We start from the raw sequence: 12,836 nt of genomic DNA on the forward strand, positions 1-12,836 counted from the left end.
GGAGGCTGAACCTCTCAAACTGTATCTGCTCTCTGAGCAGCCCCCAGAATAGTTCCATCCACTCATCCACCAGGAAAGATAAGGGGAGAGGCGACAAGCTCTGATTCAGATCGGGGTGCTGGTTGGAGCTTCTCCTGGTTGGAGGCCTTGTCACAATGAATGTGGTTGATTCTTCCTTAAATAGTGTAATTAGATGGCCAGGGCTCAACATGTGTGTGGGAGGGAGGAGTGCAGGGGAGCAGAATGTCAGATGACAAGCACATGTCTCCTAGGTTCTTCTCCTTTTCCCATCAGGGAGTTCACCCATCATGTGAGGCACTGTCTCCTGTCAGCCAGGTCCCTAATTGGGGGCTCCATGGACATATGAGTTAACAGACAGGTCCTTAATCAGAATTGTCTTCGGCTGCTCAGGACTCTCCTTCTCTTCTAAATTGTAACTCCTGAGTTGGTCTCGATTACTGAGGAGTGGTGCACACCCATGGTCATTGGGGAAGTTAAAAAATGGGCATCAACATCTGATGCTGGGGGCCCAGGACCCCGCAATAATCTTTTAAAACTATCCCTGGCAATACCCTCTCAGAAAAAGCTTTTCTCTTTCAGGAGGCCCCAGATATTCCAAACAGCCTCCAGCTCTCTTCGTAATCCTAATGGTTTTCTCCTAATGAACAGTCTTTCCCCATGCCCCACTCCATTTCTTGCTGGGCTCATGGGACTTCACTTTCTGGTGTCCCCTCTCCTTCTTGTCTATGGGGCTCTAGCCTTGAGGGCCATACCCACCACTTCTCTGATCCTCCAAGGGTGTTTTTCTTGAGGGCTTAGGGTTCTTCTATACCTTGCAGGTCTCCCTACTGAGCCTAGGGTGACAGTCCCATTCTCCCAGGGTTTCTGACATCACCAATTTGGAGTCAGAAAGAACAATTTATCGAGTCCAGCCCCCTCATTTTACTAAGAAAACAGTGGCCCAGGAAAGGTGAGTGATATCTCAGAATTTCACAGTAGAAAAGAACTTGAACCCAGGTCCTCTGTCTTCACAGCCAGCAACAGTATTCTTTCTACCCAACAACAGCTTATTGACTACTTGGTCTCAATTGATTAAGGGAGATAGCAGAATGTGGTGGAGACATTTCAAAGGAGAGACTGTATAGAGCTTGGAGAAACAACTTTAGGTCGGGAATAACATCTAAGTGGTATCCCAGGTCCTGTAATCACAAAGAGACCCTTAGGATCGAAATCACAGGGAATACCAGGTGGGGGCTCATGCTGGTGAATCGCAGCCATGACAATGCCAAAGATGCTGCCCAGTGTTTCCTATAAATATGGAATGTAACTATTTCTTGCCTCCATTTTACAGAAGAAACTGAGGAGAGGTAGAGACTAGTTCAGAATTGCATGATGAATGTGTCTGAGAAATATTGTCTACTGGAAAAGAAGGCTGGCTTTGGAGTCAGTGGAGCAGGGATCAAACCCTGCATCTGTCACCAGCTATTTAGCCTGGGGCGAGTCACTCCCTTTTCTAGGGAACTTGACTGATTTCAGTTCCAAAAACAGCAAGGCATTCCACCTCCCCTCCAGGGACAGGAAATTCACTGTTTGTCAAGGTAGGTCACAGCACAGTAAAAGCTACATTAAATTTCGCACTTATACAGGGCCCAAGTGTGCCTGCCTCCCTATAGCGCCTCTTTGTTGTTCCTAGCTCTGGACTCTGGACTTTGTCATATGGGTAATGGAGACCATCAGTGGTGTCTTCCAGCTATTATCTCTATGATCTTATCATCCAAATGGCTAAAAATCCCATGTCCTTGTCTAGCACAACCTATCCAGACCATGAATGTCCAGCAGATCCAAGACACGGAGCTTTAAAAACCAAGTGATTGATTTGGTAACAATTAGAAATATTAGAACACAGGATGTCAGAGTTGGGAGGACCTTTAGAACGCAGGATGTGAAACTCAGGTCTTTAATCACCATGTGCATGTTGACTATTTCCAGATGAGACACCTGAGGCTGGGAACATAGAATCACAAAATAATAGCCATCCAAAGAACACTGACCAGGTTAAGCACATTAAAAAAAATTTTAATAGTAAATTTCCAACAGTAAATTTCAGCTCTATCTGGTCAGCTTCTGCTCAAAGCATCGCTGATGATCTAGAAATAATGGCCGCCCCTGCTGACCAACGTGGCTGCTGAGCCCCATAGACAAGGTCCTGGGAGACCATGACAATTAACTTCTCATTAATGGCTGGAGGCCTAGTGCCACCTTGTGGCCAATTTTGCACACAGCGAATTAAACTCAGGGCATCGGCTTCAATGACAAGAGTTCCTCCAGTACCTAGCTAACATGGCTCTCTGTAGGTAACTCCCATTTACTAAACAGCTGTTGAACTGTGGTGGGCAAAGTTAACTAACATGGACACCCAGGGAGCTCACCGACCAACTTCAACGTTTTTAAAAATATATAAATTAGAAAGAAAGGCAAACATTCAGTACCTATTATATGCAGGGAACACGCTAAGCACAGAGGAGACAGATAAAAATGTGAATTAGTCCACGTAGCCACGTGCTTACTTTCTAACTAGAAAAAAATGAGAATGTGCTCTAGTCCTTTAAACAGTGGCAGGAGTGCTAAAGTTCAGACTAAGCGGTAGCAAAGAATCAAGGATTTTTAAAAATGATATTTTATAAAATCACTTTGTTCTCAAAGGAAACCAATGACCTCTGGAGAGTGGTGATGCTTTGACTTGCAAGTGAATTGGATTTAAGTAAGGTGTAGCTATGTAAGGTCACCAACCTCACTCTCTCCTCCAGAGCCATCTGGGTCCAGTGACAAGATATAGATCAGAATGACCAAAGAGAGGCCAGGATGCAGTGGGAGATCTTGGCTTTTTTAAACTAAGATCATTGCTAAGTCTGCTTGACTGAAGCAAGGCCCATTAGTGATTAAGGTTAGGTAAGATTCTTGTTCTAGTTTGTCCTTAAATGAAGTAAAAAATGGCCTGGTTTACCCAGTTAAAAAAAAAAATCAATCTGGGAGGGGAAGATCCTTAGGGTTTCTGGCCAAAACAGAGACAATTGCTATTTACGCTCACTCTGAGCCAATCAGGGCTCAAATAATGACAAAGTAAGGCTTGGGCTGGGACCTCCTGGAGGCTAATCAATGGGAACCAGAATGATGTACTTTTTAGAGATGGTCCTTAAAAAGAAAAACCACAAGATATTTTATATTTTTATAAATGAACAATTTATAAATTTATTTAAAATAAATTTATAAATTAGTAAGAATTTTATAGTTTTAGCAAAAAATATATTCCTATAATTTTTATAGCAATTGCTTCTGATAAGGCTTCGTTTCTAAAATATATACAGAACTGAGTCAGATTTATAATACAAGCCATTCCCCAATTGATAAATGGTCAAAGGATATGAACAGTTTACAGATGAAGAAATCAAAGCTATCAATAGGCACATGAAGAAATACTCTAAATCACCATTGATTAAAGAAATGCAAATTAAAACAACACCAAGTTACCATTTCACATTTAATCATATTGGCTATTATGACAAAAAAGGAAAATGGTGAATATTGGAAATGTGGGGAAATTGGGACACTAATGCACTGTTGGTGGAGTTGTGAACTGATCTAACCGTTCTGGAGAACATTTGGAACTATGCCCAATGAACAACCAAACCTTTGATCCAGCAATACAATGGCAAATAAATAAGTAAACGGTAGCTATTCCAAAGAGATCATTAAAAAGGGAAAAGGACCTACATATGCAAAAATACTTATATTAGCCTTTTTCGTGGTGGTAAAATATTGGAAACTGAGGGGATGCGCCCATCAATTGGGGAATGGCTGAACAAGTTGTGGTATATGAACATAATGGAATACTACTGTGAAATAAGAAATACGAATGGGAAGACTTCAGACAAACCTGGAAAGACTTGTACAATTGATGCAAACTAAAATAAGCAGAACTAGGAAAACATTGTACACAGTTAACAGCAACATTTTGTGATGATCTACTATGAATGATTCAGCTCCAAGGACTCAGGAAGGAAAATGCTATCCACATCCAGATAAAGAACTAATAGACTCTGAATGCAGATCAAAGAATACTTTTTCTCGCTCTATTCTTTTCATGGTTTTTATTTTCCTTTTGATCTGTTTCTTCTTTCACAACTGTGATTAATACAGAAATGTTTTACATGATAGCACATGTATATGGAGTACCATTTTAGGAAGAGGGAGGGATGAAGAAAAATTTAGAACTCAAAATCTTGAAAAACCAAATGCTAAAAAAATTGTCTCAGCATGTAATTAGGGAAAAATACTATTTTAAAAATTAAAATAAAATTATATTCCTTTGGGCAGAGCATCTACAAGTAAGGATATGATTCCCTATGTGGAGAGGAAGAGGGAGGGAGGGAAAAGGAGGGAGCTGTTGCCCAACTAGAAGTGGCCAGTTGGTCCCCAATGGGGCAGTTACTAGCTCTCACAGTCCTTGCTCTCAAAAGAGGATCATGACATCAGGAATGAGATATGATTTGTAAATAAACTGGATTTAAGTGAGGCAAATGCACCAGCTTCACTCTCTCCTCCAAAGCCATCTGGGTCCAGTGCCAAGATATAGATCAGGATGACTGGAAATGGCCCCGGAAGCAGTGGGAGACCTTGGCCTTTTTAAGCTCTCCCCCAGGACTCAGTTTGTCTGAGGTAAGGCCTGTTCAGTGATTAAACGCTAGGTAAGATCTGAGACAAAAGATGGCCTAGTTTGCCTTCACAAAAGAATCATTCTGGGAGGGGAAGACCTCAGAGTTTCTGGCCAGAACAGAAACAATCACTATTTACACTCACTCAAAGCCATCAAAACCCAAACAGTGGGCAGGTGAGGATTGGCCTTGGCCCTACTTCCTGGCCAATCAGTGAAAGCCAGAGTGATTTAGGTTTAAGGCACCTTCAAGTTTGAATCTGAATCCCAACGGGTCTTACCAAAGCCTGGGTTTTCCAGAGCTCTATTTCAAGAATACTAAAGAATCAGGCGATGGGAAAAAGACAATGGATAAGACAGAGAAGGTGTGTAATTCTCATCTTGCTTTCTTCTCTGCCAAGAATGATTTTTGCACCCAAATTAAGGAGATAACTCAACATGCCTTCAGTAAGTCAAGGGGCCCAGACACCCCACATCCTCTGGTCCTAAGTGAGACATGATAGTAGAGCCAGTGACACCCGAAAGCTCACAGCAGAGGCAGGTATTACAGGAATGTAAAAGGGCAATATCCCTATTTGCTTTTTTTTTCCAGTTTACTGACTTCTTTTGCTTTCATATGCTTTTACATACTTTATACATGTATATTATATATATATACACTTCATATACTTATAGATACTTTACGTACTTTCTCTTCCAATATATCTTTTCTCCCATCTCTCCCAGAGGGCTAATCCATTAATCTACTTACCACACTATGCTAAACACTAGAGTTCCCAAAAAAGACTTAAGACAAGCCCTGTCCTCAAGGAGCTCAGTCCAAAGGCCATAATAGGAACATTGGGTGCAAACAAGATAGAGACAGAATAATTGACTGAGAGAAAGCAAAGGCCTCCTGCATAAGGAAACCACAAATTAGAGATAAGGAGGATGGCAGGCATGGGGGGTGGTCAGTAAAAATGCCTAGAGGGAGGAGGGGGCCTGTATTGCTGAAGGAACATCAAGGAAGTCAGTGTCTCTGGATGAGGGAGAACCAAGGGGTTGGGGGAAGGAGGGAAGGAGGTGTTAAGACGGCAAGGGAAAAGGACACTAGTTATGAAAGGCTTTGAATGGCAGAGGATTCCACATTTGATCCCAGAGGTGACAGGGAGCCATTGGTGAGTATTATTAATTGGAGATGGGGTAGCCTCAGCCTCAGAGGTGATGGCATGGCCAGATCTGTACTCTATGAAGATTATTGTGACATCTGAATGGAGGAAGGACTGGAGAGGTGGTCAACTTGCTAAAACAGAGGAAAAGAAAAGCTGTCACCTTCTTTCCACATATGGCATTGGGTGACGCTTTGTACATGAAAATGTTTGTGGACAGTTATCCTAACAAAGAAAACAAAGCACAGAACAGATGTTGAGACATTAATTTTTCTGTTAATGACCTGGGGGTTTCTGGGGGAGCTAGATGACACAGAGAATAGAACTCTGACCCTGGAGTCAGGAGGACCTGAGTTCAAATCTGCCCTCAGACACTTGACACCTACTAGCTGTGTGACCTTGGGCAAGTCACTTAACCCCAATTGCCTTGCCTTCTCCCCTCCAAAAAAACCCCCAGTAGTCAAAAAGGAATCGCAACTCGATTCCAGGATGATCAGTCTTCATGTCCTGTACATGAATGAGGTCAGATCATAGCTGTGTTCAATCCTAGGGAACAACCAGGGGGGTAAAAAGCCTTGGGTCCCAGTCACATAAGGATCAGTGAAAAAGAAGTAGGAATGTGTAGGGTGTAGTCTACAAGAAGAGAGGGAGGAGGCCACAGCCCACAGAGCAGTCCTCAGCTATAGGCTCTCTTTGGTCCCAGAGAAGAAAAACCAGGTAAAGAGAGGCAGATTTAAGTCTGATGCCAAGAAAAACTTCCAAACAGCAAAAGCCAAGGCAGAAGAGGAACTTGCTTCCCCTTTGCAACCAGCTGGGTTCTACTGTAGCTGCTCTTGCCCCTTTGAATCAAAATTCTGGGATCTGCTGGCAATGGAGGGGGGGGGTGGGGTGGGGTGTCAGAGCAATGCCTCTTTCACTCATTTTTCTTCCCGAAGGCCACTCAGTGAGCAGCATGGCATCCTTCAACACTGGACTGAGACGTCAAAATCCAGGGTCCGTGACCTGACTGTGTCACCAACACTGAGCCTGCAAACCAAATATATAAGTGCTCCAGGTGGTGACTTTCTGCAGTCCCTCCCTACTGCCGTATTATATCCCGAGGTATCTCCCAGTTCTGACATTCTGTGCTCTAAGGGACCTCCCACATCAGACACTGTTTTAAGATCTCTAACAGCCTATATCACACAGCTCTAATAGTCTACAGGGGTGGGGAACCTATGGCCTTGTAGGTCCTTGAGTGCAGTCTTTTCCCAGTCCAAGTTTTACGAACAAAGCCTCTTATTAAGGGTAATTGTTCTATGAACTTTGGATTCAGCCAAAGGGCCAAACTTGAGGACCTAGAGGGTTACCTGTGGCCTCCAGGCTGCAGATTCCCCACCCCTATTCTAGGCCTACAGAAGAATGGAATTTTCTTAAGGGTTACTTTATCCTTTAAGGAATTTGCACATGACATTTTACACATTCCAAGAGGCTTAAGTGTGCAGAAAAGTAAGTGGCCCTCTGGATGACCTCCAGGTGACTTGAGCATCGCAGCCTTCCACCTGGTCCCGGCTCCAACCCCACCTCTCCCCACCCTACCTAGTGCTTAGCATTTCCAGGAATCTCTAAGCCCAGGGAGACAATCTGTCTTTGCCACTGAGGTGACCTCCACCTCTTAGGTGCACAGGGGCCGAGTCAGGGAACCCAGATAAGATGAAGATTCCCTCCCAGATCTGACTGTGGTCTTCAGCTTTGTGGGTATTGTGGCCCTCTTTGGGAGTGTGATGAAGTTTAAAGACTGCCCAGAATGTCTGTGAATGCATATAATGCCTGGAATTCTAAAGGAAACCAGTGATATTGGAATAACACAGACTGCAGGTTAAGAGCTCCTGCCCTCACTGGCCTGATGAATGACAAAGCAAAGAGCCAGAAAGGAGTAAACAGTGATGTCATTTATTTAAAACATTTACTCCAAGAAATACATATATATAAAAAGACAAATTCCAGAACTAAGCAAGGAGGCTTCTCTTGCCCACCCCAACCCTACCCCAGTCCGCCCCTCTGCATTCAAGGCCTCCTGGCAGCAGGCTTAGTTGAGGGAGGGAAAGGGGAGGGGACATCCACTTGGAAACATGATTGGTGATGCTCTCCGGTCACTTTTCATCCCTCTCCACAAAGTCCTGAGACCCAGGAAAACAAAAGGTGTGCAGGACATTTTGGTTTATTCCCCCCCAAAACCCCTTGTTCTAAAAGAATTTTTTTTTTTTTTTTTTGCTAATCAGGAAATTCTCATTCCAAAATACAGAAATGAAAGGGAGTGGAGAAACACTCAAAAAGGTCTCGTTATGCCCCTCCCCCCACCTATTTTCTGGCTTCAGTCCCTTTGGTATCATGGGTATCATGACCAGAAATGTGTAGATTTACTTTGTATTTTCTCTCCTGGCAGATTCAAACATTGCTACCCCCCATCCCCATCCCCAATTATCCATCTGCTGAGGATCTTTTAATCAGTAACCATTATGAGTTTCTGCTGAATGAATGTCCCTTCCTCCCCACCCTACCCCATGCCCCTAAGTCCAAGTGAGTTCCCCCAAAATCCAACCTTGCTTTTTCAAAATCAGAACCCCTTGGTGAACATGTGACAAAGAAGCAAGGTTCATCCCACCCAGATAAGACTTGTATTGGGGTCCCACATGTATGACCCATGACCAAGGTCAGGAGCACATCCTGGGAATGAGGTTCTTAAGATGGCAGAATTTATCAGAAGTACTCCAGCCCCAGGAAATCTACTCTGGTCGCCTTGTGTAACAAAAGCAGCTCGGGGGATGCATTCATAAAGCCGGCTCTTATTCAGGAAAAAAGATCTTTCTACAGCATGTTTCTATGCTATTATGGGGTTCCCATGGGCCACTTATCCCTCTTAGGAAGGCCAAACTTTTCACCCAACAAAGGGAGAGATCGTTTTACAGGATGCCCAGACAAGGTGGCAAAGGGAAAAACAAGACAAATGGATGAAGATACATTTTTGGCATTTTTAACATTTTAAGAGCATCTACAACTGGTAACAAAAGCACAGAAAAGACCCCTGGACAATTTGCTTTCCCAATGTTATGAACTCTGCCTCTATCTCTGCCCACTTCAGCACACTGGACAGAACCTCCCTCACACACCTGTACTCAGCCCTCAGCTCAGCTGCCTCTGACTTCTGAGCTGGAGGAAGACTTTCTACTTCACTTGGGTGGAACTGGAACAGGGGTCTATAGAAAGGCACCACTTTTTTTTTCCCTCCCAACATGGGACGACAGGGGATGGCAAGAAAAGAAAACCTGAGGCCAGTAGGCAGGTAACAAGCAAACACTCCTGCTCTGACACGCTGGAAGGGTTTTCAGCCATTGGCACCATTTGGAGCTAAGCAAAATCTACCTCAGAGTGCCAGGTCCCAGGACTCAATCTGGACAGTTCAGAAACAAACAAAAAAGAACAGTGCACAGGAAATTCATGCCCAGATTCAACAACAAAGGCACAAAGGCTCGATCCATCACAAATCGATTCCCTCTGCACCACCAACAGACCAATCTCTGAGAGTTAAATATTTGCAACCAGGCCTTAATCACCAAGGGATCCCATAAAGCTGAAACTTGAAAAGGGAAAGAAAAGCCTTCTGCCTCAGACGGACAGACAGACCATCCCTGCTTCCAAAGGACAGTTGATGCTCCACGGGAAATCTCTTGGGGGGCTAGGGGAGACTTTAAGTCTATCTTTATTCATTGGTTTTGATCAGAAATAAAGACATGGGACAAACAGACATACACAGAGCTTAAAGGGTCCCCTTTATAAAACTAAAAACAACCACAAAGATGGGCCAAAGGAGAAGAGAGCTGGCTGAGGGGATGCATGGTCTAACCAGCTCCCTTTGACTCTCATAAGAGGCAGGAACAGAAGCTGGAAAAGGACAATACTGGAAACCTTTCAACATGAAGACCTTTGTTCCCAAGGACAAAACCCGACCTTGGATGACGTGTTTACTGAGTCACCATGATGTCTATGGATGAGGAAACAATCCTCACCCACCAGAGATTCTTAGCCCCCATCTTCATCACACAAGAGGGAAGAAAGTGACTCTTGGAAAAATAAAAATAAAAAAATGAAACAAAAATATGTATGTAAATGAACAAAAAGCAACACTTCCCCTCCCCTTCCCACCCAAGGCAAACCAACAAATTAAAAGAAACCCAAACCAAGGCTCAGAAGTGCCTGCCATTTTCATAGGAATGCTAACTCGTCAACTACGAGCAAATATTTTAATTAAACATTTGGGGTAGGGGGAAGGGAGAAAAGAGAGAAAGGGAGCGAGAAACGCTTTGGAAATCGTACAGTAAAAAGGTAGTAAACGTTGAATTTGCTTATAAAACGGAACCTCGGGAAGACTAACAAACGGGAGCTTCGGGTGACCTTTTCACTGCATAATCTCTTCTCATCCGCCTTCTTTGTGTGTCCCAGTGCACATTGGAAATGTGGGCTGCTTGGAGGGGCCTGGAGAGCCCGCTGGCAGCCTTGCTGCCCCCGGCATCAGGAGAGGGTGCGGGGATTATACTCAGGGAGTTTTTTTAGCTTTTCTTTTTCAGTCTCACTCTCGTCCCTCGCGATCACCAAGGAGTGTGAGTAGCCCATGGCAACCTGGGGGAAGGAATGAGATCAACATGAGCACAGAATGCTGACACCACCAAGGTCGGCAGGTCTTTAGTCTCCCCTGGGAGGGGGTTTAAAAACTGGAGCTGTGTCTCAGGTTTGTCCAGATTATGGATGAGTACAGACAGATATCACACAAGGGAAAATAAATATTTCTTGTTTCTTCAGGTGTTTTGTAAATTACAGAGCCCATGAGTCAGAGGAGCTCCACACTTAATTAAAGAGACAGTGAATCTGGAATTCCTAAGACTTGGGTTTACATCCCCTGCTCTGCCTCCGGCCTTGAGCCAAGTCTTCTGGCCCTGAATGTCTTTACCCTTAAAATGCAGAGGGCTGGAATACATGTTAGATGTAGAGCTGAAAAGGGCATCAGAGGGCATCTAATCTAAGACAAGGAAACTAAAGCCCAGGTAGGCACCAGATAGCTGAACTGCAATGTGCTCCAATTCCATCTCAGTACTGTTCTCCTATAATAACACTGCTTCCCATGATCACCTCAAGGTCCCTTTCCCCTTTTCTGTATTTGTGATCCAAAGGCCAACCCTAGCTAAAACCCTAGGCAAAAATCTGCTTCCAAGGATATAATCACATTAGATAAGGCTTCCTGCTTTACAATGCAAATTTGCTTATTCTCCAAACAAACCGGTGAAGTAGGCGGCCCACTAGGGTCATTGCAGGTCGTAGGTTAGTGGCTTTGCAGATGGAAGAGACCTCAGAGGCCAGCTAGTCTGACCTCTTGCCCACCCCCTCACCCCCAAAAGTGAGGACACCAAGGTGAGTCATTTGTACGCTGGAGGTTATTGTTACAGGTGGAAGTTGATTCTTGATCTTGACCTCAAGTACAGCAGCCCTTCCACTGTATCATCATTCATTTTTATGGATGTCAAACTGAATCTCGGGGAGGTTAAGAGACTTGCTGAATTAGAATCCCAGTCACTGCCCACTGCCTGGGTGACCTTGGGGAAGGGCCTGACCTATCTGAACATTTCCTCATCTCTAAAATGGAGGAAGGTAAATTAGATGCCCTCTAAGGGATCTTTCCAGCTTGAAATGATCACCCTAACTACTTTAAGCATCAGAGCTAAGACTTAATTAATACATAGGTTTTCTGTCTTTCCAAGTCCAATTCCTAACAATGCTTGAAGGCAGCAGTGATGTGAGATCAAATCCTGGCTCCACTCCTTACTTTCTGGCATTTCAATCTATAGACCAGTTTCCTTATCTGTAAAATGTGGGAGAGGTATGCTAGATGATCTCTAGGTCCCTCTGCTTTCTCCTCTTAAATCTATGATCCTGTGAAAAGAACAGGAGTGAACAGGAACTGAACCCCAGAGACCTAGGGTACTTTTTGATAATAATAATATAATCATATATAAAACTTATTTCTGTTAATGAAACCAGTTGATGAGCAAATCTACTAACTACTGGTGTAAAAAGGTGCAAGAAACTGTTAGTGTGACTTTAGCAAGTCACTTAGTCTATTACTTCCATCTGTAAACCGAAGGGATTCGGCTACTTGGGTCAGCTCTTAAACCAGCTGTGTTGGACCATGGAAAGAGCACTGAACACAGGGTCACAAAACCCAAGTTTGAATCCAGGCTGTGCTATTTGCTACCTTGGAGACTCAGGACAAATAATCTCCCTGTGCCTTGGCTTCTTAATTTGTAAAATAAAAGGGTTGGACTAGATTTCAGGTCCTTCCAGATCTCCAGTTATGATCCATGTGAGACATGTAGGGAACAATCTGAGTTCACTTGGAATATACCCCACCCCCAAAACTCAGAAACTTTCTCATAAGAATTGACTTCCAGCATCCACCCCCTGCTAATCTCAAACCTCACCAGGTGGCCAAAGAAGGAAACCACAGATGGAGGGAGAGAATGAATGCTTCCAGGCACCTTCCTCGGTCTGCTCGGATGGAGCAGGGACACAATGATCCGCCCCTCCCCTTGTGTTCGTGCCCAACAACTCTCAGATCAAGTTCTCCCTGTTCCAGTGGGGGCTCATTTGCATCCAGCTCTGCCAGGCTGGTTAATGTCAAAGCCCGAGGATGGGCCATCCCCATCTGCCCCACGCTTCCGCTTCCTTCGTTCCACTGAGTGCCTGCGCTAATGGTGCACACATTCAAGCTGGGCCCTGTGTGACAGAGGAGGGAGGCACAGGGACAAAGGCTTTCTTCCAATTGAAGCAGAAAACAAATGCTATTTCAGGGAGGCCCCTAACCTCCTGCTCACATGGGATGATACTTCTTCTTCCCACTGGGGCTCAAGCAAAAACCAATTACTAAGATGTGTGGGATCAGGAAATCT

General features: G+C 44.2%; 1 protein-coding gene across 2 annotated transcripts in view; it reads right to left on the reverse strand.

Moving 5' to 3' along the window:
- Positions 1 to 10,125: 10,125 nt before the first annotated feature.
- The window catches only part of RCC2 (regulator of chromosome condensation 2), a 50,197-nt gene continuing 47,486 nt past the window's right edge, over positions 10,126 to 12,836 (reverse strand). For both annotated transcript variants that reach the window (XM_072609052.1, XM_072609053.1), the window contains one exon: positions 10,126 to 10,515. In XM_072609052.1, the coding sequence (XP_072465153.1) occupies positions 10,408 to 10,515 (108 nt within the window). In that variant the 3' untranslated portion in view covers positions 10,126 to 10,407. The remainder of the gene's footprint in view (positions 10,516 to 12,836) is intronic.

The sequence above is a fragment of the Notamacropus eugenii genome, chromosome 5, assembly GCF_028372415.1.
Source record: "Notamacropus eugenii isolate mMacEug1 chromosome 5, mMacEug1.pri_v2, whole genome shotgun sequence".
NCBI classification, from domain to species: domain Eukaryota; kingdom Metazoa; phylum Chordata; class Mammalia; order Diprotodontia; family Macropodidae; genus Notamacropus; species Notamacropus eugenii.